This window comes from Salmo salar, chromosome ssa27 (genome assembly GCF_905237065.1).
Source record: "Salmo salar chromosome ssa27, Ssal_v3.1, whole genome shotgun sequence".
Classification (NCBI taxonomy): Eukaryota; Metazoa; Chordata; class Actinopteri; order Salmoniformes; family Salmonidae; genus Salmo; species Salmo salar.
The window spans coordinates 36,229,721-36,256,335 of NC_059468.1; the positions used below are offsets into that span (position 1 = coordinate 36,229,721).

At 42.1% G+C, this 26,615-nt stretch overlaps 1 protein-coding gene and 1 long non-coding RNA gene across 2 annotated transcripts; one reads left to right on the plus strand and one right to left on the minus strand.

The window, feature by feature from the left end:
- Positions 1-1,210: 1,210 nt before the first annotated feature.
- On the plus strand, positions 1,211-26,533 carry LOC106589017 (thyroid hormone receptor-associated protein 3). Its single transcript, XM_014178653.2, is given in 12 exon segments — positions 1,211-1,315; positions 8,108-8,253; positions 16,431-16,638; positions 16,641-17,254; positions 18,127-18,762; positions 18,946-19,121; positions 21,457-21,568; positions 22,333-22,408; positions 23,268-23,443; positions 23,719-24,025; positions 24,358-24,525; positions 24,777-26,533. Coding segments are annotated over 11 exon segments (2,838 nt in total). The 5' UTR covers positions 1,211-1,315; positions 8,108-8,137; the 3' UTR covers positions 25,026-26,533.
- Positions 22,978-25,803, minus strand: LOC123730989 (uncharacterized). The gene is made up of 2 exons (XR_006762498.1): positions 25,707-25,803; positions 22,978-25,666 (listed from the first exon to the last, which is right to left on the minus strand). It is a non-coding gene; the product is annotated as an uncharacterized lncRNA (long non-coding RNA).
- Positions 26,534-26,615: the final 82 nt, after the last annotated feature.

A 26,615-nucleotide genomic window follows, 5' to 3' on the forward strand; every position in this document is an offset into this window, starting at 1 on the left:
TATTCTCTCTGTAAATGGATAATGACTATACAAATCTGTTGCATTGGCTAATATAATCCTCTACAGGAGTTTAAATACATACACATGCCATTTATACCCACACATGGGATATTCTAGACTGCTAATTAGGCTATAAGAGCCAAAAATGTCAAAGGAGCACATTTTTTTTTTTGGACTCAAAATGTTTTGCAATCACTGGATGCTCTGACTCATATGAGAAGACATAGAATGATTCTGCTCTCCAATCCCAGCCTAACCTTGTCCCCAGGCTCAATTTCTACCTCATATAAAGAGAGAACCAGCTGGTGGACAAGATTAATCCCAGCCTTACATCACAACAACAATATAATGTAAAGACTGTAGTTAAAAGATTCTTGTAAATTCTACAGGCATGCACGGTGTTTCTTGTCTAACACCAAATTGTGCCAGGAATCAGAATCCCCCAACAGGTTGTCCGGAGGCTTCGTCTTCTCTTCCCCCCCCACATACAAATTGGGTTGAGGGGTTATGTACAGTTATGTACCGGAAACAAATCAAGTTAAACTTCCTGTTGGCCTCATCGATGTGCAGTACGTTTTCAGTCTAGTTTTCGGGTTTACAGAAAATTTCTCCAGTCCACACAGTGGTATGTGAAGTTGTTCCATTTGTTCAGATTGGATGGGAGCTATTATGTGACACTGACAAAATAAAGGACCTATTGAATAACCAGTAATAGAAAAGTGATTCATGTTTTGGAAGAGAACAGGTTATTGTTTCTAGTTGGCTAATTGGATGGGATCTATTGCCTACCCACATATCCTGAAACCTTGTAAACGTTTTTATTTATCAAACCATACTAAGTGATGACAGGGTCAAGGGCATTGGAATGTGTGAATGGAATGTGGATGTCCATGTTTGTCTTGTTGGAATGTTTACATCCTTTGCTGGAAATCTGACCCCCTTTGGTGAGCTTGTTGTTGGGTTGATAGAGTAAATATATTAAGTGATTTGCATGAGCAAACAAACAAATCAAATTAAACCAAATGCTATTTTATATATATATATATTGTGTGTAATATTTATGACTGTTAATACTGTTATTTAACAATATGTAAATTAGATTTGAAATGCTTTCTAGAGGATGGTCAGTTAAGTCATGCTTTATTTTTCTTTAGGGACAGATAGTTTGGACAGGTAACGTTAGCTAGCTAACTGATTGCAACATGTTCGAGTAGGAAGCAAAAGGGGGTTGGGCGCATGTTCATTCAATTACTGGTAAAGTGAACAGTTGCAGACTGTAAGGCTATTTCGCGCCCAAGAAACTGCTTCCTACCAGGTAAGAACATGCCATAACAGCTTTTCAGTTGGTATATTTCACAGTAGTAGCCTACAATAGCTACTGTATGATTAGTATCATGCTTTTAAATAGTAATATGCCCGTTTAAATAAATTGAGGTGGGCGCAATCCTCAAGATTGGACAAATCCAGGAAGGAAATTTGACCTCGATAGCCACTGCTGCGTAGTAGGCGACCAAAATGTGGCTAATATTTGGTAGCAAACGTTAGTGTACGGCAGTGGTTGATGTCGTTTTTACATTACGATATCGCAGAAATGTATTTTACATCAAATAAAATATATGCCTTCGTGTAGTTGAGGTAAAATATTGTGCGTCCTTGTCCTTAGTAACTCAGCATTCGGTGGTTTCTTCGTTGGTTTGGCTAGCATAGCAAGCCAGCCAGCTTGCTAACTGTTGCTAGGTTTTTTTGTTGCAAACATTGTTTCGCTAGATTATAAACAAACTAGCTAGTTCATACTTGTTTGACACGAAACTAAGTGAAAATGCTTTTTGCTTTACAAACCAGTCTTTTTGCTATTGACGTTTAACGGTCAGTCAAGGAAGCTAACCAGCTAACTAACGTTACCTAGTTACCCTCCCCCTGCTCCACTGACTGTCTCCGGCAACTGATAGAATACCAAAATATTGCTTATTTTAGGTCTACCTCTGTTCTTTGCGTCTACTCTCATTATAGAGCCCAGTGTTGGGCCAGAACTGTTTTGGTTAGCGCAATAAGCAGGCATTGGGCCTAGTGCAACATTTACAACGTCTAGAAGATCAAGTGAATCCTGTTTAGTAAATTGGTTTATAATAATAAACGCACCAAGCGCAACATATTTGTGGATCCTTGGACAGGAAATATCACTTTTATAACTGAACAGATCATGAGACTACCTACATTAGGCTACATTCCTATTCCATAAAGGTGCTTCTCTGTGCTATGAGCAAGTACAAAGATTGATTAATGCCCCTTGATTTAGTCCACATTTTTTTGTAGATTATTTAATACATTTTGAATTCAGGCTGTATTCAAAATGTATTAAATAATCTACACACAATACCCTTGGCGTCGAGTCTTTTTGGGTAAGTCTCTAAGAGCTTTTCACACCTGGATTGTACAATATTTGCATTATTCTTAAAAATAATATTCAAGCTCTGTCAAATTGATTTGTTGATCATTGCTAGACAGCCATTTTCAAGTCTTGCCATAGATTCCCAAACCGATTTTTTTAAAATCAAAACTGTAACTAGGACACTCCGGAACATTCAATGTCATCTTGGTAAGCAGCTCCAGTGTAGAGTTGGACTTGTGTTTTAGGTTATAGTCCTGCTAAAGGTGAATTCGTCTCCCAGTGTCTGTTGGAAACCTGGTTCAGTCTGCTTTTCATCAAGGATTTTTCCTATGCTCAAAGCTGTATTCCATAGATTATTATTTATTTTTTTTATCCTAAAAAACTCCATAGTCCTTACTGATGACAAGCATACTTATAACATGATGCAGCCACCAACATGCTCTAAAATATGAAGTGATATGTTGCAGCCACCAACAGTGGTGTAAAGTACTTAAGTAAAAATACTTTCAAGTACTACTTAACCTCTCTTGGGTATGTGGGACACACTATTGAACAGCCAGTGAAATAGCAGGACGCCAAATTCAAAACAACAAATCTCATAATTCAAATTTCTCACACATACAAGTATTTTACACCATTTTAAAGATAATCTTCTCGTTAATCCAACCACATTGTCCGATTTCAAAAAGGCTTTACGGCGAAAGCATAGCATTAGATTTTTTGATATTTTTGATATTTTTTTTATGTTAGGACATAATATAGATTATGTTAGGACATCACCTTGACAAGAAAAACCACACAGCCATTTTCCAAGCAAGGAGAGGCATCACAAAAACCAGAAATACAGCTAAAATGAATCACTAACCTTTGATGATCTTCATCAGATGGCACTCATAGGACTTCATGTTACACAATACATGTATGTTTTGCTCGATAAAGTTCATATTTATATCCAAAAAAAAACATTTTACATTGGCGTGTAATGTTCAGAAATGTTTTGCCTCCCAAAACTTCCGGCGAATGAGCACATCAATTTACAGAAATACTCATCATAAACGTTGATAAAATATTAAACTGTAATTCAAAGAATTATAGATACACTTCTCCTTAATGCAACCGCTGTGTCAGATTTCAAAAATCTGCGTTCAGACACGAAACCAAACCCGCCATTTTGTGTAGTCAATAAAACTCAGAAATAATATTATAAATATTCACTTACCTTTGATGATCTTCATCAGAATGCACTCCCAGGAATCCCAGGTCCACAAGAAATGTTTGTTTTGTTAGATAAAGTCCATCATTTATGTCCATATACCTCCTTTTTGTTTGCGCGTTCAGTCCACTACAAATGCAGGAAGCGCGCCGAAATGTAAAAAAAACGTCGAAAAAAGTTATATTTACGTTCGGAGAAATATGTCAAACGATGTATAGCATCAATCTTTAGGATGTTTTTAACATAAATCTTCAGTAATATTCCAACCGGACAATTCCAATGTCTTCAGAAAAGGAACACAGCTCACACTCACGTGAACTCGCGCCTCTGAGCTCATGTCATTTCCTCACTCATCTGACTCCAGGCCCTCTTGTTCGCTTCAAATTCACAGTGGAAGCATGAAACAACATTCTAAAGACTGTTGACATCTAGTGGAAGCCTTAGGAAGTGCAAAATGAACCCTAAGTCACTGTAGTTTGAATAGGGAATCAATTGAAAAAACTACAAGCCTCAGATTTTCAACTTCCTGGTTGGTTTTCTCTCAGGGTTTTGCCTGCCATATGAGTTCTGTTATACTCACAGACATCATTCAAACAGTTTTAGAAACTTCAGAGTGTTTTCTATCCAAATCTATTAATAATATGCATATCCTACCTTCTGAGCCTGAGTAGCAGGCAGTTTAATTTGGGCACGCCTTTCATCCGGACGTCAAAATACTGCCCCCTACCCTAGAGAAGTTAAGTAGTTTTTTGGGGTATCTGTACTTGACTATTGATATTTTTGACAACTTTTACTTCACTACATTCCTAAGAAAAGTATGTACTTTTTACTCCATACATTTTCCCTGACACCCAAAAGTACTTGTTACATTTTGAATGCTTAGCAGGACAGAAAATGGTCCAATTTGCACACTTATCAAGAGAACATTCCTGGTCATCCCTACTGCCTATGATCTGGCGGACTCACTATACACAAATGCTTTGCTTAGAAAGGATGTGTTGGGGTGTGACCCTGGCTATCCGTGCCTTCTGGAATTTATCATTCATACTTTTACTTTTGATATTTAAGTACATTTTAAAACCAAGTACTTTTAGACTTTTACTTAAGTACTATTTTACTGGGTGACTTTTACTTGAGTCATTAAGGTATCTTTACTTTTACTCAAGTATGAAAATGTAGTACTTTTTCCACCACTGGCCACCAACATGCTTGTGTTGGATTTGACCCAAACATATCTCTTTGTATGTCTTTGCCACATTGTTTTCAGTATTACTTAAAGGTGCAATATGCAGAAATCACTCCGCCATTTTCTAGTTGCTACATTTCTAACCGTAAAGTTTGTGACAAAACTATCAATCATTGTGTAGAGTATCATTGTAACATCTGAACTGTGATTTTTTTTTTTTTCATAACCAATTTCTTTTTTTTTGCGGTTTGAAGCTGGTGTACAAAACAGAAAGTGAAAGACGCAATAACAAAACTTAAGCACGGGAAGCATAGAAATTGTGCTTATAGAACAGATCTACCACTTCTTAGACTTGCTTTCAATGAGTGATGGGTGTACAACAAAAATTTCTATGTGAATTTGGTTGGGTCACCCAAAAAGTTAAATATTGTGGCTTTAAGTGCCTTGTTGCAAACAGGATGCATGTTTTGGAATATTTTTTATTCTGTACAGACGTCTTTCTTTTCACTCGGTCATTTAGGTTAGTATTGTGGAGTAATTGCAATGTTGTTTTCAGTTTTCTCATCAGAACCATTAAACTGTTTTAAAATCCCTGAGCAGTTTCCTTCCTCTCCGGCAACTGAGTTAGGAAGGACTCTTGTATCTTTGTACTAACTGGGTGTATTGATACACCTTCCAAACCCTAATAACTTTACCATGCTCAAAGGGATATTCAGCATACAGCTTTTAATTATTATTATATTTTTTTAATACACATCTACCAGTAGGTGCTCTTCTTTGCGAGGCACTGGAAAACCTCCCTGGTCTTTGTGGTTGAGTCTGTGCTTGAAATATGCTACTCGATTGATTATCTGTATGTTTGGGGTACAGAGATGGGGTAGTTATTAAAAAATTATGTTAACCGCTGTTATTGTCTATAAAACTTATAATGCAATTTGTTAAGCACATTTTTACTCTTGAACTTATTTAGACTTGCCATAACAAAGGGGTTGAATACTTATTGACTCAAGAAATTTCAGCTTTACATTTTTTTTTTATACATTTCTATAATTTTCTACAAATGAAATTCCGCTTTGACATTATGGGATATTTTGTGTATATCAGTGACACAATCTCAATTTAATAATCAGGATGTAACACAACTAAATGTGGAAAGTAAAGGGGTGTGAATACTTTCTGAAGACACTACATGTAGGCTACCTTACAGTTAACCCCTCTAAAATATTTGAAAGAATCTTGTTTTCTTAGCAATAAAATAGTAAACGCAGAGCACTTGATCCCTGAGCCCTGACTCTCTCTCTCTTGGACCCATTTGGGCATAGTGGAAACCAGTGCTAGTAATACTAGTGTTATTGGAAAATAAAGACAAGCCATTGCTAAAAAGCATTCAAAGCCATTCTCTCAACTGTCTTGTTATAGATTCTGACATTGTGTAGCTTCTATTTTTAGCCAGGTTTTGACTTTTTCCCCACAAGCACTGTGAAGGTCGGGGGGGGGCTTTTGGGGATACTGGTGACCACCAGGGGTCAAGCAGGCGAGGGCAGTGGGTCTTGTTGACAGGGGACAAGTTGTCATGTCATTGTTCCAGACCTGAGGTCTCAACAGTTCTAGAAATAGCCTGGAAATAAATGGAACCCATTTATCTATATAGTGCACTACTTTAGACCAGGGCCCATAGGACTCGGGTTGAGAATAGGGTGCCATTTGGGACATACTCAGTCAGAATGATGATGAAGTCTCCAGAGGACAAGCCACCAGAGCAGCAGGACCTTCTGGCCTCTGGTTGCTGATAGGCTCCAAGAAATCTATGGGGGCCACGATTGTGACTGTGGAGAGATGATTTTCTTCATTGTGTTGGACATTTTGTAGTGAGGTTTTTTTATTGGACAGTGTGTGAAATTTTGTTATGTGTTTTGCATTTATTTAGCAAATAAACACCTTTTTTCTCACCAGATTTGTGTTTATGCTAATTTGAAGCGAGTAACTTCCTCGTTCTAGGCTCGTCTTCCTCGTTCTAGTCTCGTCTTCCTCGTTCTAGGCTTATCTTCCTCGTTCTAGGCTCGTCTAGTTTTGTCAACATGCATGAAGTTTGAGCACTATATAAAACACAAACGTTTATACTTAAATCACCCCATCCTTCCTGTTGTTGGACAGGTACATCTAGTTCTATATTTAGATTTGTCTTTATTTCAAGGATGTCCACTTCCTTGTTCTACCTCACATCATACCCAAACCGGACGCGCACAATTTGATATTGGCCCCCCACACCAAATGCGATCACGACACGCAGGTTGAAATATCAAAACAAACTCTGAACCAATTATATTAATTTGGGGACAGGTCGAAAAGCATTAAACATTTATAGCAATTTAGCTAGCTAGCTAATTTGTCCTGGGATATAAACATTGAGTTGTTATTTTACCTGAAATGCACAAGGTCCTCTACTCCGAAAATTAATCTACATAAAACGCTCAACCAACTGGTTTCTAGTCATCTCTCCTCGCTACAGGCTTTTTCTTTGGAATTTATATGGCGATTGGCATCTAACTTACATAGTATTACCACGACGACGACCGACCTCAGTTCATCTTTCAATCACCCATGTGGGTATGCCCACGTGCCATCTCCTCATTGGTTATCTGCTTCTATACACAATGAGGAGATGGGAGAGGCAGGACTTGCACCGTGTTCAGTGTCACAAATAGAACTGACTTCTATTTTAGCGCTTGGCAACGCAGATGCTCATTGGCACGCGCAATGATTGAATAACATGTATGTGTACATTTATTTTGCAACGCGCACGTGACGTGAGCGGTGTGGTCAGCATGTCAGGACCTTAAATGGCTACCCAGACTATTCACATTGCACCCCCTCCCTCCCCACCACCACTGTCACTAAGATCTGTAACAGTGGACTGTGTTTTGTAGACATTACCCTTTGCCAAAGTTTCAAAAAGTGTGTTTAGGAGTGCAAGGGCAAATTGAGTTATTGCACACGTGCACTTCAGAGTAGGCGTTCCCTAACGGAAATCTGCAAATTAATGCTTGAACACGCCAATAGGATCTCACTAGCTCGTGCTTGGCTCTGCCCACCTCCTTGCTTGTTTTGTCCGCTATGAATCATTTGCTCCCATTGGAAATGACAGGCTCTGGGCTATATTTGTTTATTTTTATTTTTATAACTAACCCATCTTTGCTTATATGGTCTCTGTTTGTACTTAGTTTGGTCAACAAGCAGGTTGGGAACTGTTACTGTATAAAACACCCAAGTGTATTACCAGTGCATACCTACATCACTCATCCCTCTTGTTGTTGGACAGGTAAACCTCTAGACAGGCCTGACAGTGGAGATGTCCAAAGCGCCAGATTGCCCCGCAAGGACCCGCTCCAGATCAAAGTCCAGGTCCAGGTCTTGCACACGGTCTCATTCCAGAAGCCGCTCCAGATCCAGGAAGCACCGCTACAGGTGAAGTTTATAATCACTTCCTTCCTCTACTGTATGGAGACTTGTCATCAAGCCCTGTTTTCCAATCATTACTAGGACATATACTTGGCATATATGCCTACCATGAGAATGTGCTACACATTTTTCATTGTAATTTCAGAATGTCCATAATATATCTAGTGCTAATAGTGGAATGATTGTTTCACATTTATTAATTACTCGCCAGTGTTGTGATTATTGGATTTTTCATGCTGGAGCGACATCTGTTGTCAAATGGGGAAAGCTGTTCTGACTTTGGGTGTGTTATCTAGTGGAAGTCGCACATTTCCTGGTTGCTGAAATTCTACATTATTCACTCGAATTGACTTTGTGAGGAAAAAAAAATAACCATATAAATCGCTGTGAAATATATTTTCAGTAAATAACAAAAAATATTGTTTTTACAACTATTTGTAGCTGGTGGACCAAAAGCAACTTTGGTTTTGGTCCACCAGCTTTAAACCGCTGTAAAAACATATTTCACAGCAATTTTGTTATTAAAATGTATTTACATTTACATTTTAGTCATTTAGCAGACGCTCTTATCCAGAGCAACTTACTGTAGTGAATGCATACATTTCATTTCATGCAATGTGTTTTTTTATTGTAATTTTTTTTAATTTGTTGTAAATTTTTTTGAATTTTTTTTTTGTACTGGCCCCCCGCGGGAATCGAACCCACAACCCTGGCGTTGCACACACCATGCTGGCATTGCAAACACCATGCTCTACCAACTGAGCCACAGGGAAGTGTATTTCATACACTATTCAGTGCTTGTTTTCTCACGGAGCGATTTCCGCTAGATAACACAGCTACAAAGTCAGCTTTCCCAATTTGATAACAGAAGCCGCTCTGGCTGGAGAAATCAATAGGCCAATATCACAGCCAATCACAACACTGGCGGTTAAGTACTACTAGGGCTGGGCAATATGGCCAAAAAATCATATCTCTAATTTTGTCAAACTTCTGGACGATTCACGATATATATACACACACAACCGTTCAAAAGTTTGGAGTCACTTATAAATTTGTTTTTGTTTTTTTTAAACATAAAAAAAAGAAAAGCACTTTTGTCCATTTAAAATAACATTACATTGATCAGAAATACAGTGTAGACATTGTTAATGTTGTAAATGACTGTTGTAGCTGGAAACTGCTGTTTTTTTTAATGTAATATCTGCATAGGCGAACAGAGGCCCATTATCAGCAACCATCACTCCTCTGTTCCAATGGGACCTTGTGTTAGCTAATCCAAGTTTATCATTTTAAAAGGCTAATTAATCATTAGAAAACCCTTTGGCAATTATGTTACCACAGCTGTTGATATGATTTAAAGAAGCAATAAAACTGGCCTTCTTTAGACTAGTTGAGTATCAGCATTTATGGGTTTGATTACAGGCTCAAAATGGCCAGAAACAAAGACATTTCTTCTGAAACTCGTCAGTCTATTCTTGTTCTGAGAAATGAAGGCTATTCCGTGCGAGAAATTGCCAAGAAACTGAAGATCTCGTACAACACTGTGTACTACTCCCTTCACAGAACAGCGCAAACTGGCTCAAACCAGAATAGGAAGAGTGGGAGGCCCCAGTGCACAACTGAGCAAGAGGACATTAGTGTCTGGTTTGAGAAACAGATGCCTCACACGTCCTCAATTGGCAGCTTCATTAAATAGTACCCGCAAAACACCAGTCTCAACATCAACAGTGAAGATGCTGGCCTTCTAGGCAGAGTTGCAAAGAAAAAGCCATATCTCAGACTGGCGTATAAAGAAAAGATTAAGATGGGGGAAAGAACAGACACTGGACAGAGGAACTCTGCCTAGAAGGCCAGCATCCTGGAGTCGCCTCTTCACTGTTGACGTTGAGACTGGTGTTTTGCGGGTACTATTTAATGAAGCTGCCAGTCGTTTTGTTACAAATTTAACCAGAACCATGCATAATGCACATTCACTAATAATGGCTAACTTCTTGTAGCATGCATTATAGAAAATGAACAGTGGTCTCATTAAACAATCTCTCAAGCACATGTCCACGTGCTAGTGAGTAGCCAGCTAATCTTCATATTTCAAGTTTAGCCAACTTGGATCTATTTGCTAGCTAACCAGGTAAAACAGTTGAATTGTTATGAACACACCCTTCTGTCCATCCCCAACTGTTTGAACAGCATGCTAGCCCATGGACTTTTAACATTTTGAAAACAAGTGGCCTACCTTATTTCTCAGAATGAAAACGAGTTGCCAATTCCTTATACAGATGCATTTTTTTCCCATGTTTATTGCACATTTAGACAGCTAGTATAACAGTCTTTGGCCAAAATGCTGCTAGTGGTACTGCAATGCCATATGTGACAAACTGAGCATTAATTTTCCAGAATCATCAATATTCTTGTGGTAGTAGTGCTCTGCACGCAATTTGAGGAGTTGAGACATGAAAGGGTGTCGTTGGAAAGGATAACTTCTCCATTGCAGTAATATAATGTCTCCATGTGTTGTGCTGTTCATAGGAACCATTCTGTTGGACCAAACCTCAAATGCAAATAGCGATTTAAAACCGCTTGTCAGAGAGGAAGATGTGATCTCTCATCTTTGTTGTTGTGAGTGCCGGGGGAGAGGGTGTGTGAGCGTGAGCAGAGAGTAAGAGGCGACGTGAGGTTTCACCCTCACAAAAATAAACCCAATGCATTTCTGTGGGCTTATTTTGGACCTAAGCTTGTCGCCTGCGAAGACATGAGCTTCTAATATCATTCTTTGTGTGTCCGTCTTTCGGGAAGTTTGTCTTGCATCTCAACAAACATAAGCACTACATCACCAATAGGTGCATAAATACATAAATCACAAGCAATAACTACAGCAGACAACACACATGGATACAGTCTGTAATTCAGAATGTACATTTGTGGGGGGGGGTGTTGAGCAGGTATTTATGCAATTGACTTATCCTGGTAGGAATGAAAGATTTCTGGCCTTTGTATCGGCGGCCTGGCGGTAGGAGCTAGTCCTGGTTCAGTGGATGCTTCGTCATTCTATTCATGTTTCTGGTGTAAATGGGAAGGTCCACACAGCACAGAAGGAGCAAAGGTCACGAGACCAAAAAGATAACATGAGAACAACGGACATAAATGCTCATAAAAATGAAAAATAACAACCAGGATTCATGTGATATAAGTTTGGCATTTCGCTCAAAATCATACATTCAAATCAATGTCTCCCAGCCCTAAGTAATAGTGTGAAACGCTAGAATTCCACTGTTAGCGCTTTATATACACTGCTCAAAAAAATAAAGGGAACACTTAAACAACACAATGTAACTCCAAGTCAATCACACTTCTGTGAAATCAAACTGTCCACTTAGGAAGCAACACTGATTGACAATAAATTTCACATGCTGTTGTGCAAATGGAATAGACAACAGGTGGAAATTATAGGCAATTAGCAAGACACCCCCAATAAAGGAGTGGTTCGGCAGGTGGTGACCACAGACCACTTCTCAGTTCCTATGCTTCCCGGCTGATGTTTTGGTCACTTTTGAATGCTGGCGGTGCTTTCACTCTAGTGGTAGCATGAGACGGAGTCTACAACCCACACAAGTGGCTCAGGTAGTGCAGCTCATCCAGGATGGCACATCAATGCGAGCTGTGGCAAAAAGGTTTGCTGTGTCTGTCAGCGTAGTGTCCAGAGCATGGAGGCGCTACCAGGAGACAGGCCAGTACATCAGGAGACGTGGAGGAGGCCGTAGGAGGGCAACAACCCAGCAGCAGGACCGCTACCTCCACCTTTGTGCAAGGAGGAGCAGGAGGAGCACTGCCAGAGCCCTGCAAAATGACCTCCAGCAGGCCACAAATGTGCATGTGTCTGCTCAAACGGTCAGAAACAGACTCCATGAGGGTGGTATGAGGGCCCGACGTCCACAGGTGGGGGTTGTGCTTACAGCCCAACACCGTGCAGGATGTTTGGCATTTGCCAGAGAACATCAAGATTGGCAAATTCGCTACTGGCGCCCTGTGCTCTTCACAGATGAAGCAGGTTCACACTGAGCACATGTGACAGAGTCTGGAGACGCCGTGGAGAACGTTCTGCTGCCTGCAACATCCTCCAGCATGACCGGTTTGGCGGTGGGTCAGTCATGGTGTGGGGTGGCATTTCTTTGTGCTCGCCAGAGGTAGCCTGACTGCCATTAGGTACCGAGATGAGATCCTCAGACCCCTTGTGAGACCATATGCTGGTGCGGTTGGCCCTGGGTTCCTCCTAATGCAAGACAATGCTAGACCTCATGTGGCTGGAGTGTGTCAGCAGTTCCTGCAAGAGGAAGGCATTGATGCTATGGACTGGCCCGCCCGTTCCCCAGACCTGAATCCAATTGAGCACATCTGGGACATCATGTCTCGCTCCATCCACCAACGCCACGTTGCACCACAGACTGTCCAGGAGTTGGCGGATGCTTTAGTCCAGGTCTGGGAGGAGATCCCTCAGGAGACCATCCGCCACCTCATCAGGAGCATGCCCAGGCGTTGTAGGGAGGTCATACAGGCACGTGGAGGCCACACACACTACTGAGCCTCATTTTGACTTGTTTTAAGGACATTACATCAAAGTTGGATCAGCCTGTAGTGTGGTTTTCCACTTTAATTTTGAGTGTGACTCCAAATCCATACCTCCATGGGTTGATAAATTGGATTTCCATTGATTATTTTTGTGTGATTTTGTTGTCAGCACATTCAACTATGTAAAGAAAAAAGTATTTAATAAGATTATTTCATTCAGATCTAGGATGTGTTATTTTAGTGTTCCCTTTATTTTTTGGAGCAGTGTATTTATATTTGAAATTTCAATGCAAAAATAAATGAAATCCTGTGTTGCACCTTTTTAAGATATACTATTGGTACCCTGTTGGGTAAAATGTTCATTTATCCTTTTTCTTTGCTAGGATAAAAATGTAACTTCATATTTATGATGGGATTAAAATGACCGCCTCTTAACCAGAAGACACATTTTATATTATACAATCTATTTCCCCTCTGTCTTCTGTTTGAACTGAGACAGAGTTCACTAATGCACCTACATAACATGCAGTCAGTGACCCATCAGTTTTATTCATTACTGAATCATCCTTTTTGTTCCAGAGGAATACTTAGTCATCCCCTGGATGTCATCCCCTGGATAAGGGTTGTCAAACAGCATTCAGCACTTTGTGTGTCTGTAATGACTTCCATGAGGAATTATGGGCCCAGTGTTGGTTACATTTCAACAAAGTTATGAGTGAGCATTGTTTTTTTATATGTAGATAATAAGTAGGCTATTGTTAAAGTTTGATCCCCCTCAGACAGGAGATTTGGTGTTTTTCACATACAGAGGCTTGATAACAGGGTGCTCGGGACCTCTCTTTCGGTGACATGGTCAGCAATACATTAGACAAGTGCCATAGATAATCAATGACTTGTCCAAAAGGAAAGTAATGGCTGGAAGTGCTTTCACAAAGAGAGAGACGTGTCAGAAGGAGAGGAAGTGTTGTCTAGCCAGGTCATACACCCTCTTCCCACTCCCTCCTCCTACAGGGATTAGAGTAAAAATGCTTTCCCATTTTGTCTCGACGTGTACCGCCTCTTTCCACTGCTCCAGTCCCTCCACACACACACACACACACACACACACACACACACACACACACACACTCGCCAGATAAAGGGAGTCCCTCACTAACAACTGTGTGAGTACACTATGTAGCTCACTGCTCAGAATACCACCTCAAGACTCTTTCAATGAAAAAGCTCAAGAGGTAAGTTTTGGGGGATTTTATATGATGGATTTGGCAGTTTTTCCCACTGCAGTACATGGGTAGAAACCAATATCCTGTTCGCTTGCTCTAAAATGTGTCTGCTACTTTGCGTTTTCCTGGATTTGTAGGAGTAGTGTGCCGATGTTCTGTGGGGACGCTACTTTCACTGTCAGTGTTTTTATTTTTCATGGATTTAAGGACAGATGTTAGAATCCTTTATATGTGGTGGAGGCAATACTCTTCATGTCTAAAATCTCCAGCATTTAACCAAATACATTGGCTACGTCTTCGTTCGTTGGTTGAGAATGACACAGCATAAGCAGTATGAACATGTATTCCATATGATGCCTGATTGGAGATTTCTCCTTCTCTGTCCTTCTCTCATCATGTTACTCAAAGGGCACCTTGAAGTGAAGTTGTTTGAATTTTGAGTGTCTTCTGAGGAAAAGGGTTGGAGGAGGATCCTGGCTGCGTTGGTCCCTGGTTGTGTTTTTAATAGGCGCTAGTGTGTGGTTTAGTAGCTCCTCCAAGTGGACAGAATACTCTTAACGCAGTCCCTCAGTCCCATCCACTCGGACCACAGCCGGTTAACCTCTCTTGGGGAACCCACGGTTCACACTATTCAACAGCCAGTGAAAAATCAGAGCGCCAAATTCAAAACCACAAAATGTCATAATTCAAAGTTCTCAAACATACGACTATTTTACACCATTTTAAAGATACGTCTCCTTAATGTAACCACATTGTCCGATTTCAAAAAGGCTTTACAGCGAAAGCATAAAGTTAGATTATGTTAGGACAGTTCCAACACAAGAAAAACCATAGCCATTTTCCTAGCATGGACAGGCGTCACAAAAACCAGAAAATCAGCTAAAATGATGCACTAACCTTTGACGATCTTCATCAGATGACACTCCTAGGACATCATGTTACACAATACATGCATTTTTTGTTCGATCAAGTTCATATTTATATCCAAAAACAGCATTTTACATTGCCGTGTGATGTTCAGAAACTATTTTGCCTCCAATACTGCCAGTGATTCAGCACAACAATTTACAAAAATACTCATCATAAATGTTGATAAAATATTAAACTGTTATTCAAAGAATTATAGATGAACATCTCCTTTATGCAACGGCTGTGACAGATTTCAAAAAAGCTTCACGAGGAAAGCACACATTGCAATAATCTGAGTACAGCGCTCAGAAAAAGACATCAAGCAATACAGATACCCGCCATTTTGGAGTCATCTAAAATCATAAATAGCATTAGAAATATTCACTTACCTTTGATCTTCATCAGAAGGCAGTTCCAGGAATCCCAGGTCCACAATAAATGTTGTTTTGTTCGATAAAGTCCATAATTTATGTCCAAATATCTCCTTGTTGTTTGCGCGTTCAGTAAGCTACTCCAAATGTAGGAAGCGCGGCCAAAATTTCACGACGAAAAGTCAAACAAGTTCTATTTACGTTCGTTGAAACATGTCAAACGTTGTATAGTATCAATCTTTAGGGCCTTTTTAACATAACACTTCAATAATATTCCAACCGGACGATTCCAATGTCTTGAAAAATGTTTTGGAACACAGCTACCTCCTCACGTGAATGCGCGCCATTGAACTCATGTCCTTCCCTGAGTCACCAAATCCCCGGCCTTCTTGTTCGCTCTCTGTTCACTGCAAAAGCCTGAAACAAGGTTCTAAAGACTGTTGACATCTAGTGGAAGCCTTAGGAAGTGCAAAGTGAACCCTAAGTCGCTGTGTGTTAGATAGGCAAAGACTTGAATAGACTACCAGCATCAGATTTCCCACTTCCTGGTAGGATTTTTCTCAGGTTTTTGCCTGCCATATAAGTTCTGTTATACTCACAGACATCATTCAAACAGTTTTAGAAACTTCAGAGTGTGTTCTATCCAAATCTACTAATAATATGCATATTCTAGTTCCTGGGCCCGAGTAGTAGGCCGTTTAATTTGGGTACGTTTTTCATCCGGCCGTGAAAATACTGCCCCCTACCCAAGAGCGGTTAACCTACACCGTTGGTTTCATCCGCTGGGACCACAGCCAGTTAACAAACCAACAGTGTAGGTTATTTAGCCTGACGGTCTGTTCTCTCTGAGTGATATTGGGGGTTCTCTCTGAGTGATATTGTCTGGAGAATGAAAAAGGCACACCTGAGTTGGCGAGGTGCAGGCTGGCGAAACAAAAACATTTCTTATTTTACTCTCTGACTGTATACTCCTACTCAGTCCAACTTAACCAGACAGGATGGTCTCAAGATGTACATATGTTTACTGTTTTCATAATGTTTAGGCGACCTTCTGAAAAGTGTACCAACATTGACTTGGCTACACAGCATCTTTAACAGACTTCTCTCCTAGTTCTAGGTCGCGTTCCCGCTCCAGATCTCACTCTCCGTCCCATGGCAGGAACTATCCCACCAGAGACTACCAGAACAACCGGGGTTACCAGAGGGGCTACAACCGTGGCTTCCGCAGACCCTTTTACTTCCGCGGTAGAACCCGGGGCTTCTACCCTCGCCATGGTTACCAGAGAGGCGGTAACAGCTACGGCTACCGAGCCAACAACTGGCAGGGGGGGGGGGCTACCGGGACGGGCCACCCCAAGACCAGGACCATCACGGTCCTCACAGCCCCAGGAGAGGGAGATCTCGGTCCCGCACGCCCCGGAAACGTTCCGGCAGCCGCAGCCACTCCCGGTCTCGATACTCCGACCGTTCGTCCTCCAGGGGGTCCCGACGGTCCCGGCGGCGCCACAGCTCCTCTTCCCGCTCCTCTTCCCCGCGGAATCGCCGCAGCAGCCCCGGCTCAGGGAAGCCTGGCTCTAAAGATGTGAAGGACAAGACTACGCCAGCAGAGGCCAAGGAGGAGAGGGGAGGGGCTGGGGAGCAGGCAGGGGGAGAAGGCAGCAGCCATGATAAGGCCTCTGCTGGGAAATGGCAGGGTCTGAGTGACTATAACACCAGCCCCAAACGCAGCAGTCCGGCTGTTGGTGCCAAACAGGGGAAGTCAGACTCCAAAGGGTCATTGTGGAGAACCATGGGCAGCACTGGCAGTGTTCCCTCTACCAAGAGCCCACCAGACTCCACCAAGGCCGGGCCGACTGCTTCCACCAGTGGGTTTGGTTTCTTTGGCAAGGAGGATCCCACCAGAGCAGACGATAAGACTGCTATTTCCTCTGCTTTCAAAAAGTATGTTCCCCTTTTACATTCTGTTTTCTTTCATTGTGTTTTTTACATTTTTCTTCCCAGTATGTGATTGTAATTATTTATTATAAGCTTGTTCAGTCTGCACAGCTACAATAGATTTAAAAGAATGGATGCCATTGCCACACTTCTCAATTTAAATGCATATAACACATTTTTTTATTATACCCTTATTTTACCAGGTTAGTTGACAGAGAACACATTCTCATTTACAGCAATGACCTGGGGAATAGATACAGGGGAGAGAAGGGGGATGAATGAGTCAATTGGAAGCTGGGGATGGTTAGGTGGCCATGATGGTATGAGGGTCAGATTGGGAATTTAGCCAGGACACCGGGGATAAAACCCCTACAATAAATGCCATGGGATCTTTAGTGACCACAGAGAGTCAGGACACCCGTTTACTTGCACCCTACACTGGGCAATGTCCCCAATCACTGCCCTGGGGCATTGGAATATTTTTTGGGGGGGACCAGAGGAAAGAGTGCCTCCTACTGGCCCTCCAGCACCCTTTTCAGCAGCATGATATCCCTCTAATTTAAGAGGTGATGGTAAAGTAAGTATCATTATTACAATATGAGTCCTGGTCATTCTATTCTAAGTGTTCATTGTCATTCTCTGGTATTGTCAGTCTTCTATGGTTGTGTGGTCTTGTTTCTTCTGTTTCATTAGATCATCTAACATTCTACCACGTGATAAAATGTCTTTCATTTTAATATCAGCGCCCTGTTAGAAAATCTGGATTCTGTAACGATAATAGATTTGAATGAACATTCTCCTTTTGTATAACACATTGTAAAAGTCCATTTGTATAACACAATGTAAAGGTCCGTATGCTTCTCTGTCTGATTGCCCAGGTTCTTGGCAGAAAACAAGAACAAAAAGCAGCAGCAGGCGGCGGCAGAGTGGGAGAATGGCCAGGATGGAGACGGCAGAGAGAAGGGGAACAGCAAGATTGGAGGAGGCCTCTTCAACATAACAGCAGCCTCCTTCAGCTCCAAGACCGATAAGTCCCTGCCCTTCCTGGAAAGAGCCCAAGAGGCCTTCCTCAAGTCTCAGGCTGCTGAAAGAGAGGAGGAGGAGGTGGTCAAGCCCAAAGGAGCCACCCTGACGACACGGGATGTGTTTGGGAAGTGGGAAGACGAGCCCCATTACTACCCCCCGGGGAAGGACGAGGAGAGACGGAGAGATATGGCCGAAGACGTGGATGAAGAGCTGGAGCACATGGAGGAGGAGCTCTACCGCAGCCGCAAGCAGGCCTCCAAGAAAGAAGAGAAGTCCAAGAGGAAGGAGAAGAAGAAAGAGAAGGAGAAGAGCAGCAGGAGGAGTCCATCTCCTGTCAGCGCAGCAGTGCCCCCTAGGGGTTCAGGCAGCGGGGAGGACAGGCCCTTGGCCCTGTTCCCCATCAATAGGTTGGAGTCACACCTACCCCGGCCCTCTGGGAAGAGGGAGGGCTTGGAGCACAGTATCAACACATTTGATGAAATGCCCAGGTAAGCAGCATCACCAATGGTGTCCATCAACAGACTGTTTGGATGGTTAATAGTTTTTGAAACTGGCCTCGTTCTTAACTCTGCATCTAGTTTTGGATATGATTGAGGGGTTAACATTTTTATGGAACTCTGTCACAGTCTTGAACACAACAGTTTTGTTTCAGCTTGTCTTCCTCTTCTCAGCTCCTCTGGAAGTCTGACTAAGGAGCGTGGTATGTCCAGGGATCTGGTGCATCCCAGTAAGAAAGATCCCGGACAGTTCCGCTCCATTTTCCAACACATACAGGCTGCTCAACTCCAACGCAGCCCCTCCGAGCTGTTTGCGCAGCATATTGTCACCATTGTGCATTACATCAAAGGTAAGGGCTGCTTACGGTGACCGTATTACCGGTCACGAGTCATGACGGCAGTCAGATTGCACGTGACCGTTTAGTCACGGTAATTAGGCTTCTCCAAGCTCTGATGCTGCTGCTGGTCGTTAGTAACCTACCAAACCTGCTAACTGCCTGGTACTGAGCTCTCTATTGTCCCTCTATTCATTCTGATATCAATGTAAATGTAATCAAACACTTCATAACAGCATGAGCTCATGTTGTGCAACATTTCTGTTGGCTATGCAATTGTGGGAGAAAACAGAGTGTTGGCCTCTATTAACGGTCAATTACCATGAGACGGGCAGTAATTTGCTTGACAGTCACCGGCTGACAAAATGTCATGACCGCCACAGCCCTACTCTGACCCACAACAACACCTAACCAGTAACCACTGGCTGAATGAAGTCAGTGATAGCAGATCTATGGGTTGATTATTAAACAGGGTCTGGGTCCCAAATGGCACCTTATTCCCTTTTATAGTGCACTATAATAGGGCATAGTGTTCCATTTGGGACTCACGAATGATATTTATTGGTTACCATGTCAGTATCTGAAGGCACAGACACAACATGGACAGCCATGGGGCTTGGATTTGGAATGTTCAGTAGTTCCATGGACTGTTGACTCACTAGTCCTTTTGTAGGATTTGATGTAATTCTGGCATTGTGAGAACATTTCAAGTTAAAAAGGATGAGCTGACCCACCTCAATGTTTGTAGAGGTGCTGACTAACGGAGGGTAAACGCTGTGCTCCCAACAGTTTAATGGATATACCTAACCAATGTTTCGGCACACAGTGCCTTAGTGTGCGACATTCTTTAAGTCCTTTGAATTGAAACAATTGTCTGAGTTGGAGACGTCCACGGACTAAGAAAAGTTGTCTGTGCCTTCAGATTGGTATTCAAACCCCTTTGATTTATTCCACGTTACAGCCTGAATTCAAAATGGATTAAATATATATTTTTTAAATCTCACTCATCTATACACTATAATGACAAAGTGAAGACATGTTTTTGGAAATGTTAGCAAATTTATTGAAAATTAAATACAGAAATGTCTAATTTACATAAGTATTCACACCCTTGAGTCAATACTTTGTAGAAGCACCTTTTGGCGGCGACTACAGCTTTGAGTATGTCTATCAGCGTTGTTCATCTATATTTGGGGGTTTTCTTCCTTGCAGATTTTCTCATGCTCTGTTAAGGTAGCTGGGGCGAGGCAGTGAACAACAATCATCAAGTATTTCCACAGATTTCCAATGGGATTCAAGTCTGGGCTTTGGCCGGGCCACTTGGACTTTCCAGCATTGCTTTGGCTGTATGCTTGAGGTCCATGTGTTGATGGACCGTACGTCTTCGCTCCCCAATCTGTTGTTTGCACTCTGAAGCAGGTTCTCATCAAGGATTTGTCTGTATTTTGCTCCATTCATTGTTCCCTCTGTCCTTAGCAGTCTCCCAGTCCCTGAAACGCATCTCCATAGCATGATGCTGCCACCACCATGCTTCATGTTAGGAATGTTGTTAGACGGGTGATGAGCTGTGCCTGGTTTTCTCCAGGCATAGTGCTTTGCATTCAGGCCAAAGAGTAAAATGTTTGTCTCATCAGACCACAGAATCTTTTGCCTTATGCTCTTGAGTCTTTCACGTGCCTTTTTGCAAACTGCCAGGTGTGCTGCCATGCGCCTTTTTTCTCAGGAGCGACTTCCGTCTGGCTACTCTCCCATAAATCCCAGATTGTTGAAGTGCTGGAAAGACTGTTGTCCTTCTGGCAGCTTCTCCCATCTCACCTCCCTGACCAAGGTCCTTCTTTCCCAGTTGCTCAATTAGGTCGGACGGCCAGCTCAAGGCAGAGTCTGGGTAGTTCTGTTATTGTTTCAGTTTCCCCGATGATGGAGACCACTGTGCTCTTGGAAACATTCACTCTAGACATTGTTTTATAGTCTATGGACAGTTCCTTGGACTTCATGGTAAAGTTTCGGCTACGACATGCACTGTCAACTGTGGGACTAGATAGATATATTCATATAGACAGATGTTTCTTTCTAAATCACGTCCAAACAATTAAAATGGCCACAGGTGGACTTCAATCAAGTTGTAGATGCATGTATTTGATTTTCAATCAATTTGCAAAAATGTCAACATGTTTTCACTTTGTCATTATGGGGTATTGTGTCTAGATCAATTTAATCAATTTAGAATTCAGGCTGTAACACAACAAAATGTGGAATAAGTCAAGGAGTATGAATACTTTCTGAAGGCACTGTATGTAAATATTGTCTGCGTTAGTGGTGTCCAAATATAAACATTGTATCTGTCCTCCAGCACAACACTTCCCCTCTTCAGGCATGACTTTAAGTGAGCGATTTGCCATGTACCAAAGAAAAGCAGCTGAGATGGAATTGATTAAACAAAGGAAGAGTCCAGAAATCCACAGGTATGTCATTCTCAACCAACATTGTAGAAAATACAGATAACTGCCAAAATAAAGGAAACCCTTGAGTAAATGAGGGATACAAAGTATATTGAAAGCAGGTGCTTCCACACAGCTCTGGTTCCTGAGTTAATTAAGCAATTAACATCCCATCATGCTTAGGGTCATGTATAAAAATGGCTATGCCTTCATAGGGTGACAATGCACCCATCCGCAGGGCACGAGTGGTCACCTGAATGTTTTGATGAGCATGAAAACGATTTGAACAATATGACATGGTCGTCTCAGTCACCAGATTAACCCAAGTAAACACCTAGGGGACATTCTGGAGCGGCGCCTGAGACATCGTTTTCTATCAACAAAACACAAAATGATGAAATTTCTCGTAAGAATGGTGTCTCATCCCTCCAGTAGAGTTCCAGACACTTGTAGAATCTATGCCAAGGTGCATTGAAGCTGTTCTGGCTTGTAGTGGCCAACGCCCTATTAAGACACTTCGTTGGTGTTTCCTTTATTTTGGCAGTTACCTGTAGGTCTGCCTTTTGACTGACATTATGAGATTTATGCAACACAAATCAAACACACCATGTGGCTATGGATTATAAAGGTGTGTGTGTGTGTGTGTGTGTGTGTGTGTGTGTGTGTGTCAGTCAAAGTTACTCCCAAATAATTGAATGAGAAATATTGAACATTCTTTGAGACCATTGTGTGATCAGTACACACGTGTAGCTGTATCCAACGGTCCTTTGTTTTGTGTCCTCCTCCAGGAGAATCGATGTCTCCCCCAGTGCTTTTACCAGACACTCTCACCTGCTTGAGGAGTTGGAGGATTGCAGCTACAAGGTGAACGGCCTCTCTTGGCATTTGAAGTAAAACAGGGAATTGAGACGGTCCAAACAAAGCAGCAGTGTTCAGCTTGTGCTTGTTTTCTTAAAGGAGATGCATAAGTCTAAATCAAAAGAGCCCAATTGTGTATTGTAATGCCAAGCGAGCCCCCGAGCCTAAGAGATCATATGGTTATTGAGCTGTTATGTACGTACATACGTACCCACCCAAGCAAAGGCTAACAGGAAGTGACTTAAGATGCTGTGTCCAAGCCTCTCAAGGGACCCTAAGCAATGCCGTTGTAAGTATTTTTCTCAAAACAAACAAGCAAAATGTTTTCAAGTTCAGTGCAAATGATTTTGGTTTTTGAAAATCTATCTTAAGAGCTGCTGTTTTACTATGAGGTGTGTTTTACTATGAGGTGTGTTTTACTATGAGGTGTGTTTTACTATGAGGTGTGTTTTACTATGAGGTGTGTTTTACTATGAGGTGTGTAGATGTCTGTCTGTAAAGGTGTGTCTGTTACTTGGCCAAAGTTATTCCGTTTAATAGAAGCCTTAGATTAACTTAGTCTACATTAACACACATTATATTTGATTTGTTTACTTGAGTACATACAAAATACTTTGATATAAAACATTCAAGTTATTTGAAAGAAAAGTTGGGCTTACATCTCAGGAGGGCTGGATTTGGTGTCATCACCAGCAGATGGGTCCAATACTAAAACTGTTTAACAAGTTCTGTATGTGAAAAGACATCATTACTTCATTATATTTTGTCCATTGATGAAGTTAAGTGGTAGGATGGTAAATTACAAGTTGTGTTGTCCGAAGCGAAAGCGATCACTAACACAGACAACACTTCTATATCTACACAGGATCGGGGTAGAACAGCAAAAACTGACCCAATGGACCTGCGTCTGGATATAGAGCGCCGTAAAAGGTTTTCTGGGAAGGAGCCTGGGCAGCAGCAACGGGATGGGGGCAAGGGCTCCCAAGGACCCAGCCAAGAGAGGTCCTCAGAGAAATCTTCCAAACGCCACAAGAAATCAAAGTAGGCTTAGTATATCTTAATGTAAAATCACCTTCCTATAGTCTCTTCCCATTGTCTTACGCCAGACAGCCCGATGAGCCGGTAGTGTTAGAATGAAGCCATCTGCCTGAAGACAATGTTTCATCCTTAAATTGTATCTTTGATTAAAATGTAGTGATACAAGCTATATGTGACACATTTTCACCACCCTTCATGATTTCCTGTTTTGCACTCCCAACTTTAGAGGCAGTCAAAATGGAGACTAATTGAGATTTGCTCTTTTACCTCTCACTCAGAAAAAAGAAGAAGAATCGTGATCGCTCTCCGTCCTCCTCCTCTTCCTCCTCCTCTCCCTCTCCCTTCAGAGGTAAAGACCACATGATGGGGGAGGAGATGGAGCATATGGACCAGGGCTACAGTAAGCCTCGCTTCGGGTCCCGCGACTATGAGGGCCCTATGGACAGGGGTCCCCCCCGGGACTATGAGGGCCCTATGGACAGGGGTCCCCCCCGGGACTATGAGGGCCCTATGGACAGGGGTCCCCCCCGGGATTATGAGGGCCACATGGATAGGGGCCGAGGACGTGGAAATGGTGGAGGATTTGTAAGTTCTGCTCTCTGTGTGGTGTAGTCTACTGTACACCTACCCTAACTTAACTGTATAGACTGGACTGTACAATTGGAATGATGTGATTGACTATAGGCCTGATTCCTCTTTTCTCCACAGCCAACTGAGAACCTCTAGTGTTCTCTCTCTCTTTCCCTCCCTCTCTCCCCTCTCTTTCTCTCCCCTACTCTTTCTCCCTCTCTTTCCCCCTATAGCGGTCTTTTTCGCTCTCCCACTCTCTCCCACAACAAAACTGACCCAAGATCAGTATCTGGGGCTGTAGAGTGAAGTTGCCCATAGTCTGACCAAGTTTGTTGTTGTGGTTTCAGCTTCCCAGACTCAGAGGAGGAGGAAGGGGCTGGAATAGGGGCAATTACCAAGGTAACACAAGCAGCAATGGCAACCCCCCTCCTAGTATGAACACCGCCCCCCCAGAGCGCCCCCCAGATGAGGACTGGGACCCAGAGTACACCCCCAAGAGCAGGAAATACTACTTTGTGAGTTTCACCACTTCCTGTTTTAGCACATATTATTGCTTCGTCTTAAATGGCACCTTTTTATAGTACACTACATGTGACCAGTGATGATTTTTTATTTGAATATGGAAACCTGGTCTTAATCGTGTTTCAGTATTGTGATAGTTGATCATCTTAGCTCTTAGGGGACATTAATACGTTAAAACATGTTCCTCTACTGATGCTGTTGCAGTGGTTCTTTTCACTGACCTCTCTGGCCATCCACCTTACAGCATGATGACCGTGAGGATGAGAAGCCGTGGCTGGAGAGCTGTGGCCGAGGGGTCTTTCCTCACAGCAGGGGTCGCTTCATCTACCGCAAGGGGGGCAGAAGCCCCAACAAGTGGACTCATGACATGTTCCAGACTGGGGAGGAGGGGGGCGGCAACAAGGAGGAGGAGCACCACACAGAGATGGACCAGAAAGACGACAACCAGGCCGCCGTAGACCCCTCAGCTTCCTCCAAACTAGTAGAGGACTAGGCCCTGTAACTTCTCTTGCTCTTCCCCTTGCTCCTTCTCCTCCTCACCCCATCTTCTACCACCAGAGCTTTCTGTCCATTTGTGAGAGGTCATCTGATCCTCTGAGATCATCTCTGTGTAGGCTATAGGAGCCTGAACCCTGGTAACGTGCCTGGCCCTGCACACAGTCACATCAGAATGTACATGATACACTGGTCTTTGTATTGTTGAGCCAGTGCCACTTTCAGTAAGATGTTGAATTAAGAGCAATACTTTTTTATTTTAATTACTACCAGTAATTTGTCTTTGTTTCTGAGTGTTTTTTATTAACTACCAGTAACGTGTCTTTGTTTGTCTGTATTTGCTTATTTGTTTTGCGAACAGCTGACTGGTTTTCAGTTGTTTTCTGGGTCTGCAATGGTGACTGTATTGCAGCTACATTGATTTAAAACTTCAAGGACAAAAGTATTTTCCCTCTTAAGACATTGAAATGACATGCATTTGTGCCTTAAAGTTTATATTCATACATGGTGATATATGTGCATCGCTCAAATGTTGTGCTAATTTTGTGCTGTACTAGCTAACGCAAGCCTTTAGCTAAACAGTTGTTTTGGACAATGATATGTTTCTGAGGGTATTTGCATAACCATTTGGACTCGAACCTCCCCACCCCATTGGACCAACCTACTGTGGGTACTGAACCTCCCCACCCCATTGGACCAACCTACTGTGGGTACTGAACCTCCCCACCCCATTGGACCAACCTACTGTGGGTACTGAACCTCCCCACCCCATTGGACCAACCTACTGTGGGTACTGAACCTCCCCACCCCATTGGACCAATCTACTGACAACTCCCCATTAGTTTCTCACACAACGGTATGTCTTGCCCCATTTGAGAATTCTTAATCATATACTAAGCATTCTCATTACTTTTGGGGGGGGTTTTGAGATTTTGTATGTGGTGCCCCCCGTTGATACTGGATGTTTTTTTGTTTTTAAAGCATCACAAGGATTTTCACTGTGTAAAATGAAAGGACTGTGACAAAAAAAAGTTTTGTTTCAGAGTAAATTAACTATTTAGGAGGAAAAATAAAGTAAATTATTGTTTTTGAGGCCTTTATCTTCAGAGTCTAAACGTTTAAATAGAATACTGTATGTTTTAATAACATTTTTGAAAATGGATCAGTTTATGGGCTTGGAGTCCTTCAGTAATGTTCTTTATCAAAAGGTAAACCTGGACTGTTGAGGTTTATGGCGTAAGATAACTGAAGTAGAGAACATTTCCCTGTATGTGGCAAATACTGTCAAAGTATAATTGTTGGTGGCGTTTAAACAGGTGAGTAGGGTTTAGTGAGGTACTGGGCTGCTTTGTTTGGTCTATCCAGACTGTCCTGTACTGTAGGACTGTGATTTACATTTTTGTTTTTTTTATGCTACATTTGAAACTGAAGCTAACATTTTCTGTTACTTCAGAGCTTTGAACTACTCTTCTATGTTCAATAAATATGTTCTCCAGTTCGCTTGAATTGTTTCACCAATTTTTTGTTTTTCCTTCAGTACTTCTCATTTAAAGTTTTGTTAGTTTTCCACATTCTTAAGCTTGACCTG